Here is a 22,268-nt window from a genome sequence, read left to right as displayed (position 1 = left end):
GCCAGAGTTGTAATCTCACAACTGTGGCCAAAAGGGTATTAGATCTAGTTCAAGACCCCTAGGGCTGAGGGTTTTTTTTGCAGTACGCGGCCTCTCACTGTTGTGGCCTCTCCCGCTGCGGAGCACAGGCTCCGGACACGCAGGCTCAGTGGCCATGGCTCACGGGCCCAGCCGCTCTGCAGCATGTGGGATCTTCCCGGACCGGGGCACGAACCCGTGTCCCCTGCATCGGCAGGCGGACTCTCAGCCACTGCGCCAACAGGGAAGCCCTGGGCTGAGATTTTTTATGTGGGAGGATGACTTTGGGTTCCACAAGGCAGAGAACTGGAACCAATATCCTGCCTAAAGAGTGGGTTCTAGAAGGGCTGCCTCCTCCATGAAAAAGAATCAGAAAAACTCCTCTTACTGGCAAAGGGAAGTGGCAAAAACAGTCATTTACCTGAAGCTCTGGGTGGAGCACTGAAGTTTTTTTTCCATGAGAAGTCAAACACTGAGACACGTGCCATGCTGATGAGGGTACCAAGTTTATAAGTTCTGCGTGGTGCAGAAATCCAAGCTAATAAATTCATGCAAAAATGAATGCTGGCCAAAGTAAACACAAAATGGCTCTATAGTGAATTTCCACACTCACAAAACAAACATTTAATGAAAGTGAGTGCACAGCATTTGCCATGAGGGAGAATCCACAAAACAAAAACCAGGAGAATTGACATTCCCAGAACCTGAATTAATAGAAAAACATAAAAGAGACCATAATATAAATACAATTAAAAGCTTTAAAAGGAAAAGAGGTAGAAACCATAATGAAAGAATAAGACATCATGAAAAAAATAATAAGCAATTGTGAAAGAGAACCAAATAGAAATTCTAGAAATTAAAATTTTAGCTAACAAAATGTAAAACTCAATGGGTATGCAGAGCAGCAGATTCAGCTAAAGACAAAGATGGTGAACTGGAAAACAGCTCTGAGGAAGTTATCCAGAATGCAACAAAAAAAGATTAAGAAAATGAAAATATGAAATAAAAGTCAAGATACATGAAGAGCAGGTTAAGAAGATTCAACGTATGTTTGAAAGAAGTGGTATCAGGGGAGATTAGAGAGAAAGGGTAGCAGATACTGTTGGGTGCCTATCCAGTAACCAGTGTCAGGTTTTTTTCCCTTACTTGCAGACCTCTGACTTTGTTTTGGTGTCCAATCCTCCTCCAGTGACTCAGAGAAGGCTGATCGGATCCCTGGTTCTCAGAGTCCTGAGAGGGCTAAACAAATCATTGTGTTGCCTTTCTCCTTGCAATTCTGGCATATTAGTCAGGAGCAGAAGTCAGTGGATTTCTGGGAAAAGCTGCTTTGATGATCTCACAAAGGCACTAGAGAGCACAGAGCTGTGGCAGCCACCTTGGGATCATTAGAAGTGTGAGGCCAACATGCTGAGAATGGCAAAGAGGAAAGCCTGGACCCCTGAGCTGCTGAATCAACAAATCCGGAAGTCACCTTCATCCTGGCTTCTGGTTATGCGAAGTAATACATTTGTAAAAATTATTTTTAAAGCTATTTCCAGTTAGGTGTCTGTTACTTGAGTCAAAAGCATCCAACTTACGTTAGGGTGGACCTACACTGCCTACATTAAGGTTGATGCATTATTTAGAGGTATAATTGAACATTTTCTAGAATTAAAGAAACACATGAGTCCTTAGATCAAAAGAGCATATCAAGTTCTAAGGATAAGTCAGAAAAAGTCTATACCAAGGTGCAACACAACGAAAAATGACAAACACTAAGATAAAGAGAAAATGGTAAAAACAAATTTTCTGGGCTTCCCTGGTGGCGCAGTGGTTGGGAGTCCGCCTGCCGATGCTGGGGACACGGGTTCGTGCCCCGGTCCGGGAAGATCCCACATGCCGCGGAGCGGCTAGGCCCGTGAGCCATGGCCGCTGAGCCTGCGCGTCCGGAGCCTGTGCTCCGCAACGGGAGAGGCCACAGCAGTGAGAGGCCCACGTACCGCAAAAAAAAAAAAAAAAAATTCCTATACAGAAGCAACAATTAGATAAACAGCAGACTCTTCTTTTGAAGAAAGCAGTGGAATAATCTCTTGGAAGTGCTAAGGAAAAGAACTCTTGCCTTAAATTTCTATAATACCATTCAAGAGAGGGCACAATATACTTTTGAGGCAAGCAGAGGCTGAATGTTTACTAATCACTCCTTATTGAATGATCCCCTTAAAGATACAATTCATGAAGGAAACTGAATCCAGAAATAAGGAAAAGAAAATGGTAACTATATGGATGAATCTAAAATCAGAACTGCAAACAATTAAATTTTAAAAGTTAAACAGCAACAACAAATTTTATAAAAATAGCTAACTTGGGAGCTTTGAAAACAAGAGGAAATTAAAACACTAAGCAAAATGGGAGCTCTTAGAGGTATGACTGGAGTAAAAATATTCCAAGTTACTTTGTACTCAGGGCAGACCTGGTTAGGCTGTTTTCCCAGCACCCGGACAAGTGCCTAGCACATAGTAGGTAACTCAATAATGATTTGTTGATGAATGACTAGCCTTCAAAACTCGGTCATTGTTAAGTTGAATATGAGTGTTAACATTACAAAGGTAGCCACTAAAAGAATAAAAATAGGATGCAAAACTTTCAATCCAAAAGGGGTGGGGGAGGAATAAAGTATTACTTGACCTGGTGGCTCTCTAGTGGCCCTATTAGCAGGGACACCAGTGAACGCCAGAATCAGAGAGCCCAGGGCTGAGTGCTATCCTTGAGGTCCTCAGCTACAGCCCTCTCCGGGAGGCGCAGGGGGGACGTGGTCAAAGAGCTGACCACCCAGGGAAATCCAAAGCCCCAGCCTCTGCCAGGAGGCCTGGAGAGGGAAAGGCACAAGCCCCAGCAGATTCCCCAGGGGTGTACTTTAACAAGAGATAGGATGTGGAATGTCCCAGCCAGGGAAGGCTTCCTGGCAGGCAGCCAGCTTCCCCAGGGCCCATTTGAATGGAAGCAAATTCAAGTGTGACTCACATTACCACTCTCCTGGCCAGTGCTGGTGCCAGACACGAAGGTGTTTCAGACTCCCACACTCTCCACGTCCTGCCATGACCAAATAAATCACTTTACACCACTGGAACATGACTGAGGTCTGAATAAATGTACCGGAAATCATTCCTGGGAAAGAGAGCCAGCCCTCTCAGTCAGGTCACCAGGGAAGCCTGGGCGTGCGGGTCCTTGTCTTTACTGTCATGGCTCCAAGTATCAGTCAGTCCTCTTTGGGAACTGCCTTCAGTTCTCTTGAATATTCCCACAGACGGTGACACGTCTGCTGGATTAGACTGGCAACAGCTTCAAGTCATTCAAAGCCAAATCTTGTCACTCGAGGGAGTGATCAATATCATTTTGGGTTAACAAACAAGGCAACACTATAGAATATTGAGACAGGTATCTATTGTGTTTTATAAACTGGCCTGCATGCTAATTCCCAAGAAATAATTCTAGAAATGCCTTGCTTTGCAAAAACAGAATTACTACAATATAAAGGTGGATGCCCTCGCTTTCCCTTATTTAATTGTATAAATTTGGATATGTTCTAGTCCCACCTCATATTTTTACCTAGAACTCTGATTTTCATTGACTTATAGCCGACTTTTTTCCTGCTCATATGGCTGTTACCCTATACTTGTCAGAGGTTGTGTGGCATGGTGGTTAAGAGTATAGACTCTGAAGTCTGCCTGGGTTTGAAGCCCAGCTCCTGTAAAAAAGAACAGTGTGTTTATTTGTATCAAGTGCCTAGAACAGCGTCTGGCACACAGTGAGCCTTCACTTCATACTGTGGCTTCTATCTGAAGCGTTCACCCTGATTTTACTTTGCGAGAGGACCCTTCCCGTATTCTTAGGCCATGGTCACATGACCCAGGACTTTGGCTGGAACAGCCGGAGGACAGACTAGCCTACCATGGGGTTGGTAGGCTGATACCATGAGCCTGGGGCTGCAGCAGCTGGCCATCTTGGACACTACATGGAAAGTGCTTACAGGCAAATAAAAGTGAGAGAAGGAGAGAGAGAGGGAGAAAGGGGGAAAGAGAGAAAGAGAGCAAGAGAGAAAAAGAAGGGGGCAGGGAGAACATGCAACGAATCCATTCACAAATGCTGATGAAGTAATGTGTGATTCTGAATTTTCTTGTTCTCCTCAGTTATAAGAGCTGGTGAATTTTCTCCTTCACTTATGCTAATTTGGCAGGGTTTCTGGCACTTGCAACTTAAAGAATCCTGACTGATACTCTGATACACCATGATCTGCATATAACACGTCAAGACCCCACCTCTTTGGACACTGGTACCAGGAACCTTCCCTTTCTCAGGATTAGGCCGACTCCTCAGGCACAGCTCTGCCTTCCTCAGCCTCCTGCTGGAGACCTTATCCTTTTCTTCTCGCCACGGACCATGCCATGGAACCATGGACCCTAGTACGGTGGAGTTTCTTCATATGGAAGCAGAGAGAAGCTTTTCACCCCCCAGAGTATATGCAGTCTCTTGGGGATCAGGTGGTCCGTGACCCAGTCAATAAGCCACTGCAAGGAAAAGGAGGCCTCACTCACCTGCACAATGCCCATTACAAATGCCCATCGAAGGGGCGGCCTGAGAGTCCACAGACAGCAGGCCCAGGCTTGGGTTTGTGTTGGGAGACCATGCTGGTCAGAGGATGCAGGACTCTTGGCACCTAACAAGGGCGCTGGACACGACAAGACACACCTGACCTCTTCAAAAGTCTTCTCCAGAGCAAATCATTTCTTTTAGTGTAAGGTTCTCTTCTGATATCCTTAAATATACCCAATCAGGGTAGCGGCTCACTTCCTCCTCTGTGGTCTCCCATTTTTATGAAGAGCTGAGCACCCTAAAAGCCGGGACCACCAGATGCCCTCTTCTAAAGAAATCACATGCCAACAGGTAGGCACGTAAGATGCTCGAATAAACAACTCTCCAGGTGAGGAAATGTTCCTAAGACACCACTTCAAATAAGTTCACGTGAGGTCACTGTGATGCTATGTTGGCCATATTCTCAGGGGCTCTTCATCTCAGCACCTCAAAGCATTTTATACACATCAATCACCAGCTGGAGCAGTTGAGGGCGTGGAGTTTGGGAGGAAGGTTCGAATAACCATTTGATTTGCACTAAGGTAACTGAGAGAGACAGTGAATCCCCCATCCCGCCCACAAACCAGACCACACAACTCGTTGAGAGCCGGAAAGAGATCACAGAACCCCCGGTCTCCTTCCCTGCATTCCCTCCATCCTTCTGCGGCACACACATGAAAGTTGTTCCAAAGATGGTGGGTGCAGCGACTCAGCCTCTGCAACCCCAGAGGGATGTCCCCACCCAGCCAGTCCAGGGTCTGTTACAATGTACAGTGCTTTGCTCTTGTCCCCACAAGGGCACCATAAACCTAGTAACTTCCTGGTTTGAAACCTTTCACTTCACCTGTAAAGCTGGTCCAAGCCCTGGTCTGTTTGGGAACATGCACCAGAAGGTGGAAAAGAAGCTAGAATCAGAACCCTAGTGGCCTTATGGTCCTTGTCTGAATTCTTGGTTTGTCAGTGGGAGAGACCTGGCTTTGGTTCCCTCTGTATGTACATTATCAACATTACCAACCTCCAAAACTTCCTTCAGCAGGGACTGAAAGTCTGGAGGCTGGGGCTCTTCACTGACCATGACCCTGTCCACAAGGGCGTCAGCCATGACTCTGTCAAATGTCTTTCCAAAACCAAGCTCTTGCTACTCAGCAAAAACATTTCCCAAGGCTCAGTCCTTGATCCATTCCTTTCTCCCTATGTCCTTGAGAATCTTACCCATTTCCAAAGTGTTGTTAAATTATTATTAACTAATGATAATCAGTATTGGCAAAACAGTGTGCAACATACAATGTAACTTTACATACATTGTTTCACTTCACCTTCTGAATAACTTTTAGAGGAAGGAATTACTCTTCTCCCTGTTTCAGAGAAGCAATACAACATGTGGTTAAGAGCATGAACTCTGGAACTAGAGAGCCTGGGTTCAAATCCCAGCTCCAATACTTACTGGCCTCTGTGACCTTGACATGTTACCTAACCTCTCTGGGCATAGCTCCCCACTCTGTCAAATGGAGATAATACTCCTTGCTCAGGAGTAAGTACCTCATAGGGTTGGTGGACAAAATCAATGAGTTAATATTTATACAGTGCTTAGAATAGAGTTTGGTACCACGTGTTTGTTAAATGAATAAAATGGGAACACTGAGGCTCAGAAAGGTTAAGTGCCCAGTTCAACAGAGCATTAGGTAGTAGCTCTCCAACTTGCTTCTATGACTGTGAGACTACCTTCAATCCATCTACTCACCACAGCAGATAAGATTTGACATGGTGTGGCCTCATCTAAATTCCAGACTTCTCACCCACCAACCCCTTCATGTACGTTCCGCTCCAGCCAGCTGTGCTTACGTGCTTCCATTTCCAATTTGCTCTGGCTTCTGCCTATTCTCTAGTCGGAACACTCTCCCTGTTTGTGGAATGAGTGAATAAAGATTTATGAAGTCTAAAATGTGTTATTGATCTATTGGTCTAATAACTTGATTGAAGAGAGAAAGAAAGAAAGAAGTGTGTACACGCGATGAGGCTTTAAAGCAATACAAAAAATATAACAAGTCAGAACATTGGATTTGGCAATGATTTCTTGGATATGACACCAAAGGCACAGGCACAAAAGAAAAAACTGACAAACTGGACTTCATGAAAACTTTTTAAATTTGTGCATCAAAAGATACCACGAACAGAGTAGAAAAGCAACCCACAGATTGAGAGGAAATATTTGCAAATCATATATATGACTAGAAATTAGTGTTCAGAATATATTGAGAACTCCTAAAATTCAACAACAACAAAAAAGAACAACTCACATCCAAAAAAGATATACAACTGTCCAATAAGCACATGAAAAGATGCCCAACATCAATGATGATTAGGAAAAGTAAGTCAAAACTACAATGAGATACCACCGCACACTCATTAGGATGGCTACTGTCCAAAACAAAAACCAAAACCCAGAAAATAATAAGTGTTGGTGAAGATGACAGTACAACCATTGTGGAAACCAGTACAGCAGTTTCTCAAAAAATTAAACATAGAACTATCATATGATCCAGCAATTCCGCTTCTGGTTATATGCCCAAAATAACTGACAGCAAGATCTCAAAGAGCTGTTTGTACACCATGTTCATAGTGGCATTATTCACAGTAGCTAAAACATGAAAGCCACCCAAGGGTGCATTGACTGATGAACCGATAAGCAAAATATGGTATATCCACATAAAGAATATTATTCAGCCTTAAAAAGGAAGGAAATTCTGACATATGCTACAACATGGATGAACTCTGAGGACATTATGTGATACAAAAAGACAAATATTGTAGGATTCTACTTATATGAGGTACTTACAAGTAGTCAAAATCATAGAGATGGAAAGTTGATTGACAGGGCCTGGTGGGAGGTGGACAGGGGGAGCTGTTTAATGGGTTTAGTTTCACAAGGTGAAAAGAATTCTGGAGATGCACGGTAGTAATGATTGCACCATATAAGTGTGTTAATACCACTGAACTGTGTGCTTAAAAATGGCTCAGGTGGTAAATTTTATGTTAGGCATATTTTACAGCAACAAAAAAAAGTTGGAAAAATATACCAGGGTACCTTCTCTTTAACTTCTCTCCCCACGGGGTTTGGAGAGTCATGAAATGAAGGAAGTCAGCTGACTTCACGGCATCTCACCCGCTGATGAAGAAGAGAAGAACCTCAGACGGCACGTAGAGTAACCTTTTCCTGCATCGGACGAGGAAACACAGGCTACGTCTGCCCTGGATTATTCCTCACTAGGGACTAGTCCGGCAGTGACTTCCAAGGTAAACCCACTGAGTAAAATGATTCATCGTGCTGCACTGTCCCCAGATGACATGGTAAAGCAAAACTCAACTTTTTGTTCATCAAACTTCTCTGGTGCAGTTTTTGTCGTAGAATGTGAGGAACACTCAGTACTAAGCCAAGCTGGACTCTGAGCCATGGACTGTCTGTTGACTTTTTTTCAAAGGGCCACTGGCCTCTCTCCCAGGCCTCCCCCAGCGACACTGAAAGCGGCCATCATTGCCCTTGTGTTTCCCGGTGAACACGGATGGGGAGGGTCCACTTCGGCCTCCCAAAAAATCCACAAAATACCGGCTGAAGTCATGATGAAGATAACTCACTCAGGGGAGAGTCTTAAGCCCCAGCAGAAAAGCTCTTTAGGGAAAGGGAGGGAAAGCAGTGGCGGGCTGACCACAGCTCTCTGGGGAGGGCCTTAGCAGCCTGAAGGTCGGGCCGGATCTCACTACAGAAATAGCTTTCCCAGCTGCACGCGAGGCAGCCATCTTTCCTTTGCCAGCCACTGGACACCAGCCTGGACCACGCTACTCCCCTGGGCGGGAGAAGAGCAGAAACGCCAGCTTTCCCAGGGCAGGCTCAGAAAAGCCTCCACCTCCACAGACACTGGCCCATGGCCAGCCTGCCTGGAACTGGGATCCCAGCAAATCCCAAAGGCAAAGCTGGGTTGGACCAGGTCAGACCTGCCCTAGGCTGTTCTAAGTCTACCTGGCGCTGATGCCAGAAGTGGCTATGGTGATTCACGGGGCAACTGGACCAAGGGTCTGGTTAGGAGGCCGTGCTCAGGCAGAGAAGCCAATGCCATTCCCTGGAGCTCCCAACTGGCTACTCAACATCTCCACTTGGATGGCATGGGCACCACAAGCCTAACATGTCCAAAACCAGACTTCAAGTCCTTTGCCTCTCAAACCTGCTCTTCCCATATCTCTTCATCTCATGTTACGGTACCCCCATCCTTCCAGTTGCTCAGACCCTAACTTTGGAGTCACTCCTGACTCCTCACTTTCTCTCACATCTCCTATCTGGTCCATTAGCAAATCTACTGGCTCTGCTTTTGAAATGTGTCTAGAATTCAACTATGTCTTACTATCTCCGCTACCATCACTGTGGTCCAGGCTACATTATGTCTTCTCTGGGTTATTAGAATAGCTTTCTCACTAGTCTACCTGCATCTGCCATTGCCCCCCTCCTCAACGCATCAACCAGAGTGAGCTGGTTAAAACAGAGGTCAAAAACATGAACAAGTCACTGCTTCACTCAAAACCCCAAAAGGATTCTCATGTCACTCAGAATAAGCCCTGCAGCTTCCTACATGATCTGGCTCTCCATTACTGGTCCAACTTATAATCAAAATTACCTTTTTACTGCCATTCCGATGACACTGGCCTCCTCACCATTTCTCAGACACATCAAGCATGTGTCTACCTCAGGGCCTTTGCACTTGCTGTTTCCTATGCCTAGAATGGCTTCACCTCACATATCTTTGTAGGTTGCTCTCTCATTTCCTTTAGGCCTTAATTTATATCACCTTTGCAGCAAAGCCTTCCCAGTTCACACTACCTAACATTTCATACCCCATACTTCATGGCCCCATTCCCTTTTTTACTTTTTCTCTTTAGTGCATATGTCTGTACTTATTTATCTTGTTAATGTCTTTCCCTTTCACTGGACTGTAGGCGCCCTGAAATTGAGAAATTTCTGGCCTATAAATTTTGGGGTCAGCATTTAGAACAGTGCCTGGCAAACAGTAGGTGCCCAATATTTGTGATAAATAAGTGAAGATATGTATAAAAAATGGGACACTGAACATCTTGGCACACTAGGCATTTCTTGCCTTCAGAGAATTATTTTTGCAGATGTAGCAAATATTAAACTAATAAACTACTAAACTATTCATTATCCAGTCAATATCCATTCTCCCCTTTCCCCTATCAACAGAACCCTCACTTGATGTGGGACATCAAATGCACCTACAAAAATAAACTCACTTGCACAGAGCTTCGGTGGCCATTAGATCCAGTTCCAGTCAACAGAAGTCTACAAGGTGACGGAAATCTATCCATTTCCTGACAAAAAGACACAGACTCAAGCTGTGGCTTCTGCCCTTTTCCCTCTCCCTTTCTCCTGACTAGAACTCAAACCCAGTGCTTGAAGGTGAAGCAGCCATCTTTTGACCATGTGGCTGGATGTCCCATGCAATGCAGAGCAGAAAGACTACAGTAGCCCAAATCAGCTACTGAGTTGTAAAGCCACTGTGTCCAGCCACGGCTACTGACTAAGTCCTTGGAGTAGGGTTTCCTTTACATGCTGTGAAAGCTATCCTAACTTGACACTTAGGTCAAAGGTGAGAAGAGATGCTGAGGAAGGCAAACCGTGCTGTGCATAAATATTATGGTGCAAAAAAAAAAATTGCTGGTACGGATTGGTGCTATAGGGTCTCCATTTATCCACCCATCCCCTTCTCCCATCTACCCCTGTTGCATTCCCCTTGACCCTAAGGTGCAAACAACCCTATAACCCTAACTTGTTCACCCTTTTCCATGATAACTCTATATACAATCAAAGATTCTAATCATTAGAAAGAGAGGGTCTCCACAAAAAAAGAACGAAACATTGCCATTTGCAGCAACATGGATGGACCTAGAGATGATCATACTGAGCGAAGTAAGCCAGACAGAAAAAGACAACTATTATATGATATTACTTACATGTGGAATCTAAAAAAAATAATACAAATGAACTTATTTATAAACCAGACTCACAGATATAGAAAACAAACTTATGGTTACCAAAGGGGAAAGAGGAGGGGAGAGATAAATTAGGAGTATGGGATTAACAAATACACGTCACTATATATAAAATAAACAGCAAAGATTTACTGTATAGCATAGGGAACTATATTCAATATCTTGTAATAACCTATAATGGAAAAGAATATACATATATTGATATATGTACAACTGAATCACTTTGCTGTACATCTGAAACTAACACAATATTGTAAATCAACTACACTTCAATTAAAAAAAAAAAAGAAAAAGAGAGGGCCTCCAGTAACAACTTCCCCTCCAAAACTGCACTAAAACCCAAGCTAATCCTTCGAAATGCCTCATTCTGGATAGGCCAGTTTTATGAATTGGTGGGCCTTTATCACCTTAAGTCATCAAAACTTTTTGTTTCAAGCCTTTAGGCAAAATTCATGAAAATTCATCATACATTTCCCTATATTTTAAAACAAAGGATACAAAACATAACGATTTTCATGATGACTCAAGGTCATTAAATGCCAAGATAAATGAAATTTTGACCTTACAGATCAGTGCTAATATAATTGCTCTCATTTAAAATCTTAGAGAAGACTGTTCAGCTTCCCACTCAGCTGGGGGGTTATCACTGTGAGATGTTCATGATTTGAAACACAGTGATTCCCTCAAGTTGGATAAGGGTAATGTTATTTCCTGTTGTACCAAGTGTGCCTTGCACATTGTTTCTTTTTGAAACTTTCTCTGCAACTTGTTTCAACCTTTGGTGGCCCTTTTCCCTATACAGAGTATAATTACCTGTAGTTTTCCTTGCCAAGCTAAGGAAAGGTTTATGTAAAGTAGGGGCTGATATCCTGAGGGGGGGCTTCAGTGCAAAGTGCTCCAGGTATGGCTTCTGTCATACAGATGTCATCTCCTCCTGCACCTTTGGGGAGGGTTGATTTTCTACTTCTCAGCACTCTGCCAGATAAGTGACATGCTAACTGTATCTATATGGCTCAAGTGAGTAACCGTGGCATTTTCCAGAAAAACAACGACCCTTGAAACAGCTCAGAGCTCTCCATTTAACTTTAATATTTTTTTAAGTGGTAAGAGGAAAACTGCGAATTTAAAAGCGAGATTGTCGAGTCCTATTGGATTCTATACCACCAGAAAGACAGATATGTAAGTGCAGACAAATCTGTTATATAGTGAAGGACTGACATTAGAATCTTCCAAAAGGCTAAGTCTAAAAAATATGAATTTTGAAGAGACTATAGCTATATTTGCAGAAGATATTTGCACAGGCTTGCATAACAAGGTAGAGTATTACTATTTCTCAGCTACCTTGCTTCCCTCTTATTTTTATTTCCTCTATAAACTATCCTATCACACGTCCTCTAAGTCAGGCATTCCCAAACTCCAGTTAGCAGTTACTGTTTGTAGACCAAATAAATGATGTCTCACACATATGCCAACTATTGTTCTTCAAATGTCTATATATGCTGTTGTGGTCAATAAAATTTGAATTCATTTTTTACATTGTTATTGATTCACAGCAGCTTTCTGTAATTAAGCATTTTCTTTTCTCCAACTGAAGTGATACTGAAAGGGCAGGTGGACCCACATAGCCTGACAGAGCTTGGAGACCACTATCATAAGCCCAGGCCACCTACCCCCTTATTGACACTTATATGAATAACATCTGGCTGCAGGTCCTTACATCTACCATAAGAGCAAAAGTCTCAAGAAGTCTTTCTGGAACATTCCATCCCCACAATGACCCTGACCACACCTTATATCTAGTTCTTCTTTTATATTATCTTTTCAGACACGCATGTCTTAGCACAAGTTTTTATTTTAGGTGAGGATGCTTTCCCCTGCAGATGGATTATAAATTCTTCCTCGGTTTCCCCTTTGAATTCCCAAAAGCACTTTGCATGTGGGAGAAAATAAATATTTTATATTCCCCCTACTCATTAACATCTACTTTGATCTGATAGTCAATAGAAAGAACATGTTTTTTGGAATCTGGACTGAACCTAGGTTTGAATTTCATGTGCCTGTGTATGTCCTAACCTCTCTGAGCCTCAATTTCTCCGAGAGGAACAAGAGAGTGGAATGAACCTACTTCATATAATTATCAAGGGGACTACATGAAGTAACACATGTGAAAGCAGCTAGTGGAGTGGCTGTTGGGAAATAAACTCAAAAACTGTTTAAGAAAGTTATTTAAGACATGGAAAGAAAACTCAATTCTCTTTTCCCCTTCAAATTTTAATTAAATCAAAGAGGTTTCATTTGACCACTTAAGTGGATAAAAAGAGGAGAGAAAAGCTGCATTGCAAGAGACTGCAAAATGGAAGCATCTCTGACTCCACTCGGGGGCTCAGGGCCTGAGAGCTCCGTCAACGCAGAAAAGCGCTCAGCTCAGAACTGTGCTGCTCGGTAACCAGTAAGGCAGGTGCTCGCTGACTGAGAAACGTGCAATTTTAATTTACCTCCATCTGCGATGAGGGGAACTGACCTTTCATGCCCACAACCCCTACCCTGAAGGAGCAAATCGCTTTTTTTAAAGCTAAAGAGGGAATCAGGATGGCTGGGAGGGTCTGAAAATGTCCAATCAGAAGATTCTAGATAACAATCAGACTCAGTCACTCCCCCACATCAGTGGTTCTCAAGGAGGGGCGGTTTTGTCCCCATTCCCACCTCAAGGGACATCTGGCAATTTCTGGAGACATCTTTGGTTGTCACATCTCAGGGAATGCTACTGGCATCTAAGTCCAAGGATGCTGCTAAATGTCCCATAATGCACAGGGCAGCCTCCCGCTCACCCCCAGCAAAGAATTACGCAGCCCAATATGTCAGTGGTGCTGAGGTTGAGAAATCCTGTTCTATAGGAGTAACTGAGTTCATTCTATATTTTACTATTTATCCTTAATAAACAGATGAAGAAAAATTAAACAACTCCCTCCATAAACAAATTCACATAGATGCTCCACGGAGACAAGAAGAGACAGAAGCTATGCTGAGACTTAAGACTGAGATGATTACTTCTATCACAAGATAAACAATGATTACTATGCTAACTGGTTTTACCCTTAATTATTTGTTTTGCTCATTATCCTCATAGAGCCCAGCAAACTAATTAAGCTCATATTGCTAAAACTGAGAATAATATTTTTAAATGGCTTAAAGTGGTATTCCTTCTGAATACATTTTTTTCTGATGACCATGTCTGAGACAGATGCCATCATATACAGCCCTGAAGAACAGGGGATGTCCCCTCCCTCCCTTACCACATTGCCACTCGTTCCTGGACACTCTTAACTTCCCCCTTCTCATTCCTCATTCAGCTACCCCCAAAAATGTTTAATGAATACCTATTTGGTCCCAGGCTCCACTTTGCAGCTGAGACACAGCACTGAACAAGACGCCAAGATCTCTCCTCTCCTGGAGCTTCCGTTCAGGGTGCAGGGGACACAGACAGCAAACAAATAAATAATAAACAGTAGCAACTTTTGGTTATAAGATTAATACTAGGGATGTAATGTCCAACATAATAAATATAATTAACACAGCCATATGAAAATTGTCGAGAGTAAATCCTAAGAGTTCTCATCGCAAAGAAAAACATTTTTCCCTATTTCTTTATTTTGAATCATATGAGATGATGCATGTTCACTAAACTTATTGTGATAACTATTTCATGAGGCATGTAAGTCAAATCATTATGCTGTACACCTTAAACTTGTACAGTGCTGTATGTCAACTGTATCTCAATCAATCTGGAAAAAATATGAAAAGAAAGAAATGATCTGATAAAATTAAAATCTAAAAAAGTAGACAATAAATAGGTAAACTAATTCCAGAGAGTGGTGGGTGCTATGAAGATAAGTAAAACAGGGTAAAGAGATGGGGTGAATGGGTGGGTGGGCTGGGAGTGAGGAGTCAGCAGTCTCTCCAAGGAGCTGACATTTGAGACCAAAAATGATGCAAGGGAATTTCAGGCCAGGGGAAGAGCCCTCGCAAAAGCCCTGAGCCAGAATGAGTTTGGCATGTCCAAGGAATAGCAATGAAGCTGGAGAGGAGTGAGGGAAGAGGAGAATGGCAGACATGGAGACGGTCAGGGGCTGGATTCTGCAGGGTGCTGTGGGCCGTGGTGAGGAGGGTGGATTAGATTCCAGGTGGCATCGGAGGCCCCCGGAGTGATGCATCTGACTCATGTTTTAGAAGGGTTACTCTGCTCCTGGGTGAAGAAGGAACTGCAGGGATCAAGCATGGAGACGGAGACAGAGACACCAATCAGGAAGCTGCTGCTACAGCCCAGGTGAGAGATGAAGGCTTGGACCAGGGCTGTGGTAATAGAGATGGTGAGAAGGGATCAAGTTCATTAATCCCCAATATTTGAGAGCTAAACGAGGCCTTAGAAGTAACTCATTCTAACTGTTATTTTACAGATGATGAAACTTGAAAGTCCACAGAGGTGAAGTGAGTTACACATAGTCATATACCTAATTACTGACAAACCCCAGTTTCCTGACTGCCATCACAACACCTCTGCCCTTACCTGGCCATCCCCAGGCCTGGGTGGGGAATGCAGAATACATGTAGGAATATGAACCCTCTAGAAAGTAGTCCCAGTCAAGTCTAAAATAAATGACTACCTTTGCTGAGGGCAAGGTCACCAATGATCTCCTAGCCGAATCCAGTGGGTCCTTCCTTGGGGTCTCTCCAGCATCTGACACCTTTGACAACTTTCATTTTTTCCTGAGACTCCCTCTTCCCTTGACTCCCCTGACCCAGCTCTCTCCTGCCTCTCCCTGCTTTGTTCCCTACCAGCCTTATACCTACCTGGAATCATCCTGTCCTCTAAGTGTTACTGTTTCCCAAGATGCCATCTGGGGCACTACTTCTTCCTCTCATCTGCAGAGGAAATTAACTGTTTACTTCCCTTCCTTCTCTTCCCCTTGCTCTGTAGTTGCCCGAGTTTCCTCTGAAGACTCATCCTTTTCCTCCTCTGAGCTCATGTGCCTTCATGGATGTGACATACCATCGACACCTGGTCAAGAGCACATTCCAAGTCCCTCTGAGCAAATCAGTTTATGAGACGTAACAGGACTGTTGCTGGGATAATTGGGAGAAAGACAGCTTCCCCCGTCCATTGGATCTGAACCTGCAGCTTCGCCTAGCCATCACGAGAGGACAGCATGAGACAAGGGGAGGTAAGAAAACAAGTCCTGATCAATCATTTGAATCCTGAACCCATGCCTGAAGCCAAATACAACTCTTGAGCTTTTTAGTGATAAGAGTCAATAAGTTCCTTCTTGCTTACGCCAATTTGAACTGGATTTTCTACGACTTGCAGGAGAAGAGTCCTATTTGATACCTCATCTCTCTGTGTGCTCCGTCTCCGTACTCACCGAAACAATGATGACTCCAAAATCTCCATCTATAGCCTAGACAACTCTTGGGGGCTCCAGGTTCATATCCACCCACCTAGTAGATGTTTTCCCCCATGTCACACCCAGACACCTCAGATATAACGTGCAAAATGGAATGCATCATCTCTGCTTCTATCATCTCAATATGCTATTCTTCATGTTTTTCTCTACCCTAGAACAAAAATCACCACCCACCCAAATCACTCAAGATAGAACCTGGGACATCCTAGACCACTCTTGTCAGATAATCCTGATGGGGCTAAGGCCATGAATGACACTTTCTGTGTGACCTTGGGTAGAGTAATGGACATACCTGAGCTTTGGATTTTCATACAGAATTGCTAGGATTCAATGAGGTAATGTATGTAGAGCAATAAATGTTGGTTGGTTCCATTCCCCATCACAGACATCTAGGGCACCACTAAATCCTAACTCAAAACTTCATCCTTGGGCTTCCCTGGTGGCGCAGTGGTTGAGAGTCCGCCTGCCGATGCAGGGGACACGGGTTCGTGCCCCAGTCCGGGAAGATCCCACATGCCGCGGAGCGGCTGGACCCGTGAGCCATGGCCGCTGAGCCTGCGTGTCCAGAGGCTGTGCTCCGCAACGGGAGAGGACACAACAGTGAGAGGCCTGTGTACCGCAAAAAAAAAAAAAAAAAAAAACTTTGTCCTCACTACCATTACCCCAGCTCAGAGCCTCGCCATCTTTCCCCTGAATGACAATCAGATGTTTCTATCTCATCTTCTTGTCTTTGATCTCACCCTCACTCCAATTTGTCCTCCCCACTGCTACAAGACTGATCACCCCCTACACAAACCTGGTCATGCCATATCATTCTTTGGCATCTGCAGAATCTATTCATTTACAGGACCCTCCACTTCAGCTATACTGAATAAATCACAGTTCTCCAAGTAAGCACTGCTGTTCTCCATGACTTTGTACCTGACAATGTACCTGACAATGGTTCCATTGTCCAGAATGCCCTTTCTCTCTCTATTCTCCCACCTGGAGAAGGGCTCATCCTTAAGACTTGGTGAAAAAAGTCACTGTAAAAATAGAAGGAAATAAACATGCTACACTGGCTAAAGAGGCTCACCAGCAAATTCAAACCTTGACCTCCCCAGTGTCAGAAAGGAGGGAAACTGCAGAAAAGTAAAAGATATAATTTTAAGTATTTTTAGATGAAAAAAGCAAAGTAGGAATGGAGAGGAAAGAGAAAATTTAGGAAAATTTAATTTTGAGATAGGAGAGGACTTCCTAAATAAAACAGAAAACTTGAAGCCATAGAGAAAAGTCTTATAGATTTAACCACATAAAAATTAAACACTTCTGCACAATCAAAGGTACAATAAGCTGGGAAGACAAAAAAGGCAAGATATTTGATTTATTAACAAGAAAAGGATTAAAATCCAAAATTTAGAAAAAGCCTCAAAAATTGATGAAATCACCAACAATTCAATGGAAAAATTGTTAAAGGATCTGTTGGGCAATTTGAGGGAGTGTAAATTCATTAAGCTTTTTGTTGTTGTTGTTGTTTTAAGGGTAGACATGGAAGAATCTATCAGCACTTAAAGTGCACATAACTTTGATATTGAATGGTCTCCAAGATACAGGTTAAATTTTTTTAATTCCATAAGCAGAATGAGGGTATTTAGCATACTACCATATTTATTTTTTTAGAGGAAGAAAACAGAAGATACATTTAATTGGCCTATAGACTCATGGACTGTCTCTAGAAGAATACACAAAAACTGGCAAAATTAGTTGTACCCAAAAAGGGAAATAGAGGGCTAGGGTAGGAGGGAGGTGTTACCTTTTATAGCCTTTGAATGTCATTCTTCATGCATACTACCTATCTCCAAAAAGTAAACCTAAGTAATTAAACAAATTCAATCTCCTTTTCTGCACAGTCTCCAGATCCCAATACACACAGGGAATTCTGCTTAAATAAATGTTTAAAATACACATTCCCTTTGACCCACTAACTCCACTTCTAAGAGTAACTTTTATCCAGAAATACTCTACAAGTACACAGAGACTTACGTACAAGGATGTTCACTATAGAATTGTTTATAATAGATGAAGTTGGAAACAATCTAAAAGTCCCTCAGTAGGAGAATGTTTAAATGAGTTACAGCGCATCTGTACTATGAAATACTATGTAGCCATTAAAAAGAATGACGTGTATCTATGATATTGATATTGGAAGACATCCAAGTCTTACTGTTAAATCAAAAAAGTAAGTCACAGAGCATATAATTATATATGATCCCCGCTTATGTATTTTTAAAGGTATATCCAATATACTAAGGTTGGTCCTAAAGTTGGAAATGCAAATAATATTTTTATCATGTTTTACAATATAACATCAATAAACTATATATTGTGCATTCATATTCACCTGTATTTCCAGACTGGGTGAGCATTTATTTCTGCATTGAAAAAGACCTAGAAAATAATACAGGTACAGTGGTTACCTTTCAGATGGAGAGAGGGAGTTGAGGTGAGGTAGAGGGAACTTTATTTTCCTATATATTTTTAAAATCTTTTATAATAACTATAATTTTGAAAAGTTACTACATTCCTGGCATGCTTTCCATTATTTATCCAAGGTCACAGGTTTGTAAGTGGCAGGGCTGGGTGCAGGCTAGCTGACGTCAGACTGTGCTCTTAATACGGTGTGGTCTTACCTGTTACTTGAGTAAAAATCAAACACAAACCCAAAGCAAATGCACCTCCAGGTTTTACCTCTGGCCACACTGAAAACTCCTTCCTTTATGCTCCCATCGTTCCCTGAACATATCTGCCATGAATGCCATCCTCTGCCCTGCTATGCACATAAACTGGCCAGCGAAACAGATAGCAACTAGTGTGAGTACTCTCTTGGTGTAGGACTAGAATCACAGATGAGATTAGTACTGGCTGAATGAATGAAGTACTGAGTCACCAGGTCAATGCTTCTTCCAAACTCCAGGTAGCACAGAGCGCTATCTCCAACTTGGTTGATGTTTTCTGCTCTCCAAGCAAAACAGCAAGAAGACACCACTTCTCCCCTGCAGTCATGCTTTACTGCATCTCAGAAGGACAGCAAGTACTTCCTAAGGTTGCAGGCTCGCAGTCTGCAGGTCACAACCAGCCCGAACACATAATTTGGTTGCCTGGCACATTTCGAAAAATGTTTTGAATTAGTTGCCAACTTTACAAACATGAAGCTTTCTTCCATGAAAGTTTGCAGCTTCCCCCCAAATCCAGATCAGGCAGTGTGCTGGAACCTTGTCCCACCTGCTCCTGTCTCTTTATGGGAAGGCGTGCTCTACACACAGCCCCCCGCCCCCCCCACCGCACAGCCCTCCTCCTGCACGCAGCCTTCCTGACGGGCCCCAGCAGCAGAGTTTACATCACAGAACTGTACCTCCTTTGCCTGACATTTAGATCAGTTCCAGCTCAGCCCATTCGGTCCTCCACAGAACCCAAACAAGGAACGCGGCCCCTCTGATCACGAGGCCAGGCCTCGTTCCTGACCCCCGCGGCACAGGGCTGCAACACAAGAGTATGATTTGACTACCTGAGGCTTGGACTTAGTTTCTAAATGCCAAGCAGGCCTCCTTGGGAAAAGTTCCTATTCTTCCTGTCACGGCGCTGGAGCAGTAGGGCAAAAGAACATCCTGAGCTCCAGGAGCCACCTGTGTGATGGAGCCCACGTGAAAAGCACTGCCAAGTCAAAAGACCCGAGTTCAGTCTGGGCTCCTTCCTTGCTGAGCAGAGCACTTCTCTCTTGAGTCTCAGTTTCCTCGCCTGTAAAACAAGCTCACACCATCTCACAGGGCTGTTACATGAATGAGATTTTAAAGTGTATATAAAAGTGCTTGGAAGCATCTTAGAAGTATAAAATGAGTGTAGACTAAGACAGCAAAAGAGGGGCACGGTGGAGGAAGTGACTGAAATGGGTGGTTGGATCCCAGTTAAAGAGAGCTGGATGAAGAACCCCTGTCTGTACGATCTGAGGTACCTCCCACCTCCTCTCTCTGCTTTGGGGGTCTGGGAAAGGCATTTCCTAACCTGTCTCGGAGGCGCAGTAAGAGGGATAATGAGGGAAAGCCACCTAGTATTTCCCGACGCAGTAGCTCTCGGAAGCTCATTTCCAGGTCCAGGTCACTGGGGAAGAAGAGGCTAGGCGGAATCTGCGCTGGCTGGATGGGGAGGGCTTACGGTGATGCCCATTCCACCGCCACCCCCCAGCCCCCTCCTTCGCCTGGTGTTATCATTATCCCAATTGGACACATCAAGGAGCTGAAGTCCTTTCCCTCCAAAACCACACCACCTTCACAGGCAGTAGGATCAAATGACCTGCTCTTGAAAGCACTTTGCAAAACAGATGAAAGGTACAATAAAAAACAAAAATAGTCTCAAAGATGTGAGATAAAGTGATGCCAACACACCAGTGTGTGGTTACTGGAGACCAGACCCTTCTGAAGCGCCCCAGAGCATCCCAGTTAACCAACAGACAATTCTCATCCCACATGCCTTTGTCAAAAGGTTGCACAGGAGTTAAGCTCTGGCCCAGAAGGTGGGCCAAGTGCCCCCAAAGCTAACCGAATCTCCCTCTCGAAGACCTGAGGAACAGAGACGCCTACCCGGCGGCGCTAAGGTGGGCCGAGCGACTTCTGGGCGCATCTTCCGCCCTGCTCGAGAGACAGCGCCCTGAGCCTCGACAGAAAAGATGTAGCTCACCTGGTCCTCACGGATTTCAGCTGAGGGTCGAGGCCGCTTTGCCCCACACACCTGTCCCGGAGCGGGGCGTAAAGCCCCTCGGCCCGATCCCTATCAGCCGGGTCGCGGGCCCGCACGAAGGTCTTCCCTTTCCGGGGGTCTCAGAATGGGGCTACGGGCGGCGCCGGAAAAGCGGGGCGGGCTAGTGGGAAGGGCCTCTCAGAGGCCCCTGGCCCCAGGGGAGGGGCGCGCCCCCAAGATCTTCCCACAAAGAGCCCCGGCTCCCCGAAGCAAGGCGGAGTGCGCCCAGGAGGACAGTCCCCTACCTCCAAGGGGGCGCGTAGAGAAGCTATGCGCCGTGGGGGCGGGGAGGCGTGGGGGAAGGGGGCGCAGAGACCCCGCCTGGCCTGTGCCCTCGCGCCCTCCCGCCCCGCACAATGAACTCGGCCACGCTCCAACCCTGCCAGCGCCCCCCTCCCCGCCCGTGCCCGCGCCCCCGCCCCCGCCGGCGCTCACCCGGGAGCCGACGCCGCGGCAGCTCAGGGCCCCGCCTGGCCGCCTCTCCGCCTCGGCCGCCGCCGCCGCTTCCTTCCTCCCGGCCGCGCTCGGGGACCGGAGGTTTCGGGTTTCACCCCGCCGAGCCCCGCTTCGCTCCTCCCGCCGCCCCGCCACCAGCACGCGGACCCTGCCCGGGCGCAGGCCAAGTAACTTTGCGGCGCTCGCGCCCCTCCTCCGCCCGCGCCGCCCGCCCCTCCTCCGCCGTCCCGGCCCCTCCGCCCGCCGGCCACCCCAGTCCCCCCGCGCCCCGCACCGCCCCACCCGAGCCCCGCGCGCCGCCTCTCCTCCCCGCCCGGGCGCCGCCGCTTCCCATCCCTCACGCCCCTTCCTTCGCGTCTGCCCTCCCTCCCGGCCACTGTTCCATTTCTTCCCACGATCGGCCTCAGCTGCTGCTCTTTGTCTCGCCCCTACCCTCTCGGCTCGCACCACTGCTCTCCCGTAAACCTTTGTGGTCCCTCCTCGGGCCTTCCCCGATCCCGTTCCTCCGTCCCAGTTCCAGCCGTTGGGACGTCCCCTTTTCCATTTGTCTTTCCATCACGCTTATACTTTCGGATTCTTCCCGTAGGCTCCGCACAGTCCCGTTCTCCTCCTCCAGTCTCGCCGTGGACTCCTGGCATTGCCTTTCCTGCTCACCTTTCATTCACGTAGCCAACGTGCCTGAGCGTCTGCCTGGTGCCAGGCAGTGTCCTGCGCCCTGGGAATATCACAGTGAATCAACCCGCGAAGCCAGCCTTTGAGGAGCCCACAGCTCCTGGGAGTGGGAGGGTGGATGTAAACAGATGTTTATAGTGCTACTCTACTCTCCCTCTGAGCCAAAAGGCTGGGGAGCAGTAATTACAGTACACAAACCAGGGTGCTGCCAGTTCAGAGGACAGAACACTT

The 22,268-nt window shown here is 45.3% G+C and overlaps 1 protein-coding gene across 22 annotated transcripts in view; it reads right to left on the bottom strand.

Moving 5' to 3' along the window:
• GPR161 (G protein-coupled receptor 161) overlaps positions 1-22,040 on the bottom strand; it is a 59,884-nt gene extending 37,844 nt beyond the window's left edge. For 8 of the 22 annotated variants that reach the window (XR_012331736.1, XR_004526301.2, XR_012331742.1 and 5 more), the window contains exons 1-3: positions 21,798-22,039; positions 18,520-18,566; positions 14,058-14,133 (exon numbers count right to left, since the gene is read on the bottom strand). Coding sequence is in view for 1 of the 22 variants with exons in the window: in XM_033855438.2 (XP_033711329.2) it covers positions 14,058-14,133; positions 18,520-18,566; positions 21,798-22,026 (352 nt within the window). In the remaining 21 variants the exon portion in view is untranslated. Of the gene's footprint in view, positions 1-3,018; positions 10,358-14,057; positions 14,134-18,519; positions 18,567-19,065; positions 20,274-20,849; positions 21,564-21,797 lie in introns of those variants that run through there. The other 14 variants (XR_012331755.1, XR_012331752.1, XR_012331763.1 and 11 more) reach the window with 14 other exon arrangements.
• Positions 22,041-22,268: the final 228 nt, after the last annotated feature.

Source organism: Tursiops truncatus, chromosome 1 (assembly GCF_011762595.2).
Source record: "Tursiops truncatus isolate mTurTru1 chromosome 1, mTurTru1.mat.Y, whole genome shotgun sequence".
NCBI classification, from domain to species: Eukaryota; Metazoa; Chordata; class Mammalia; order Artiodactyla; family Delphinidae; genus Tursiops; species Tursiops truncatus.
The sequence above is the reverse complement of the archived record's forward strand: the minus strand, read 5'-3'. Positions and strand labels throughout refer to the sequence as shown.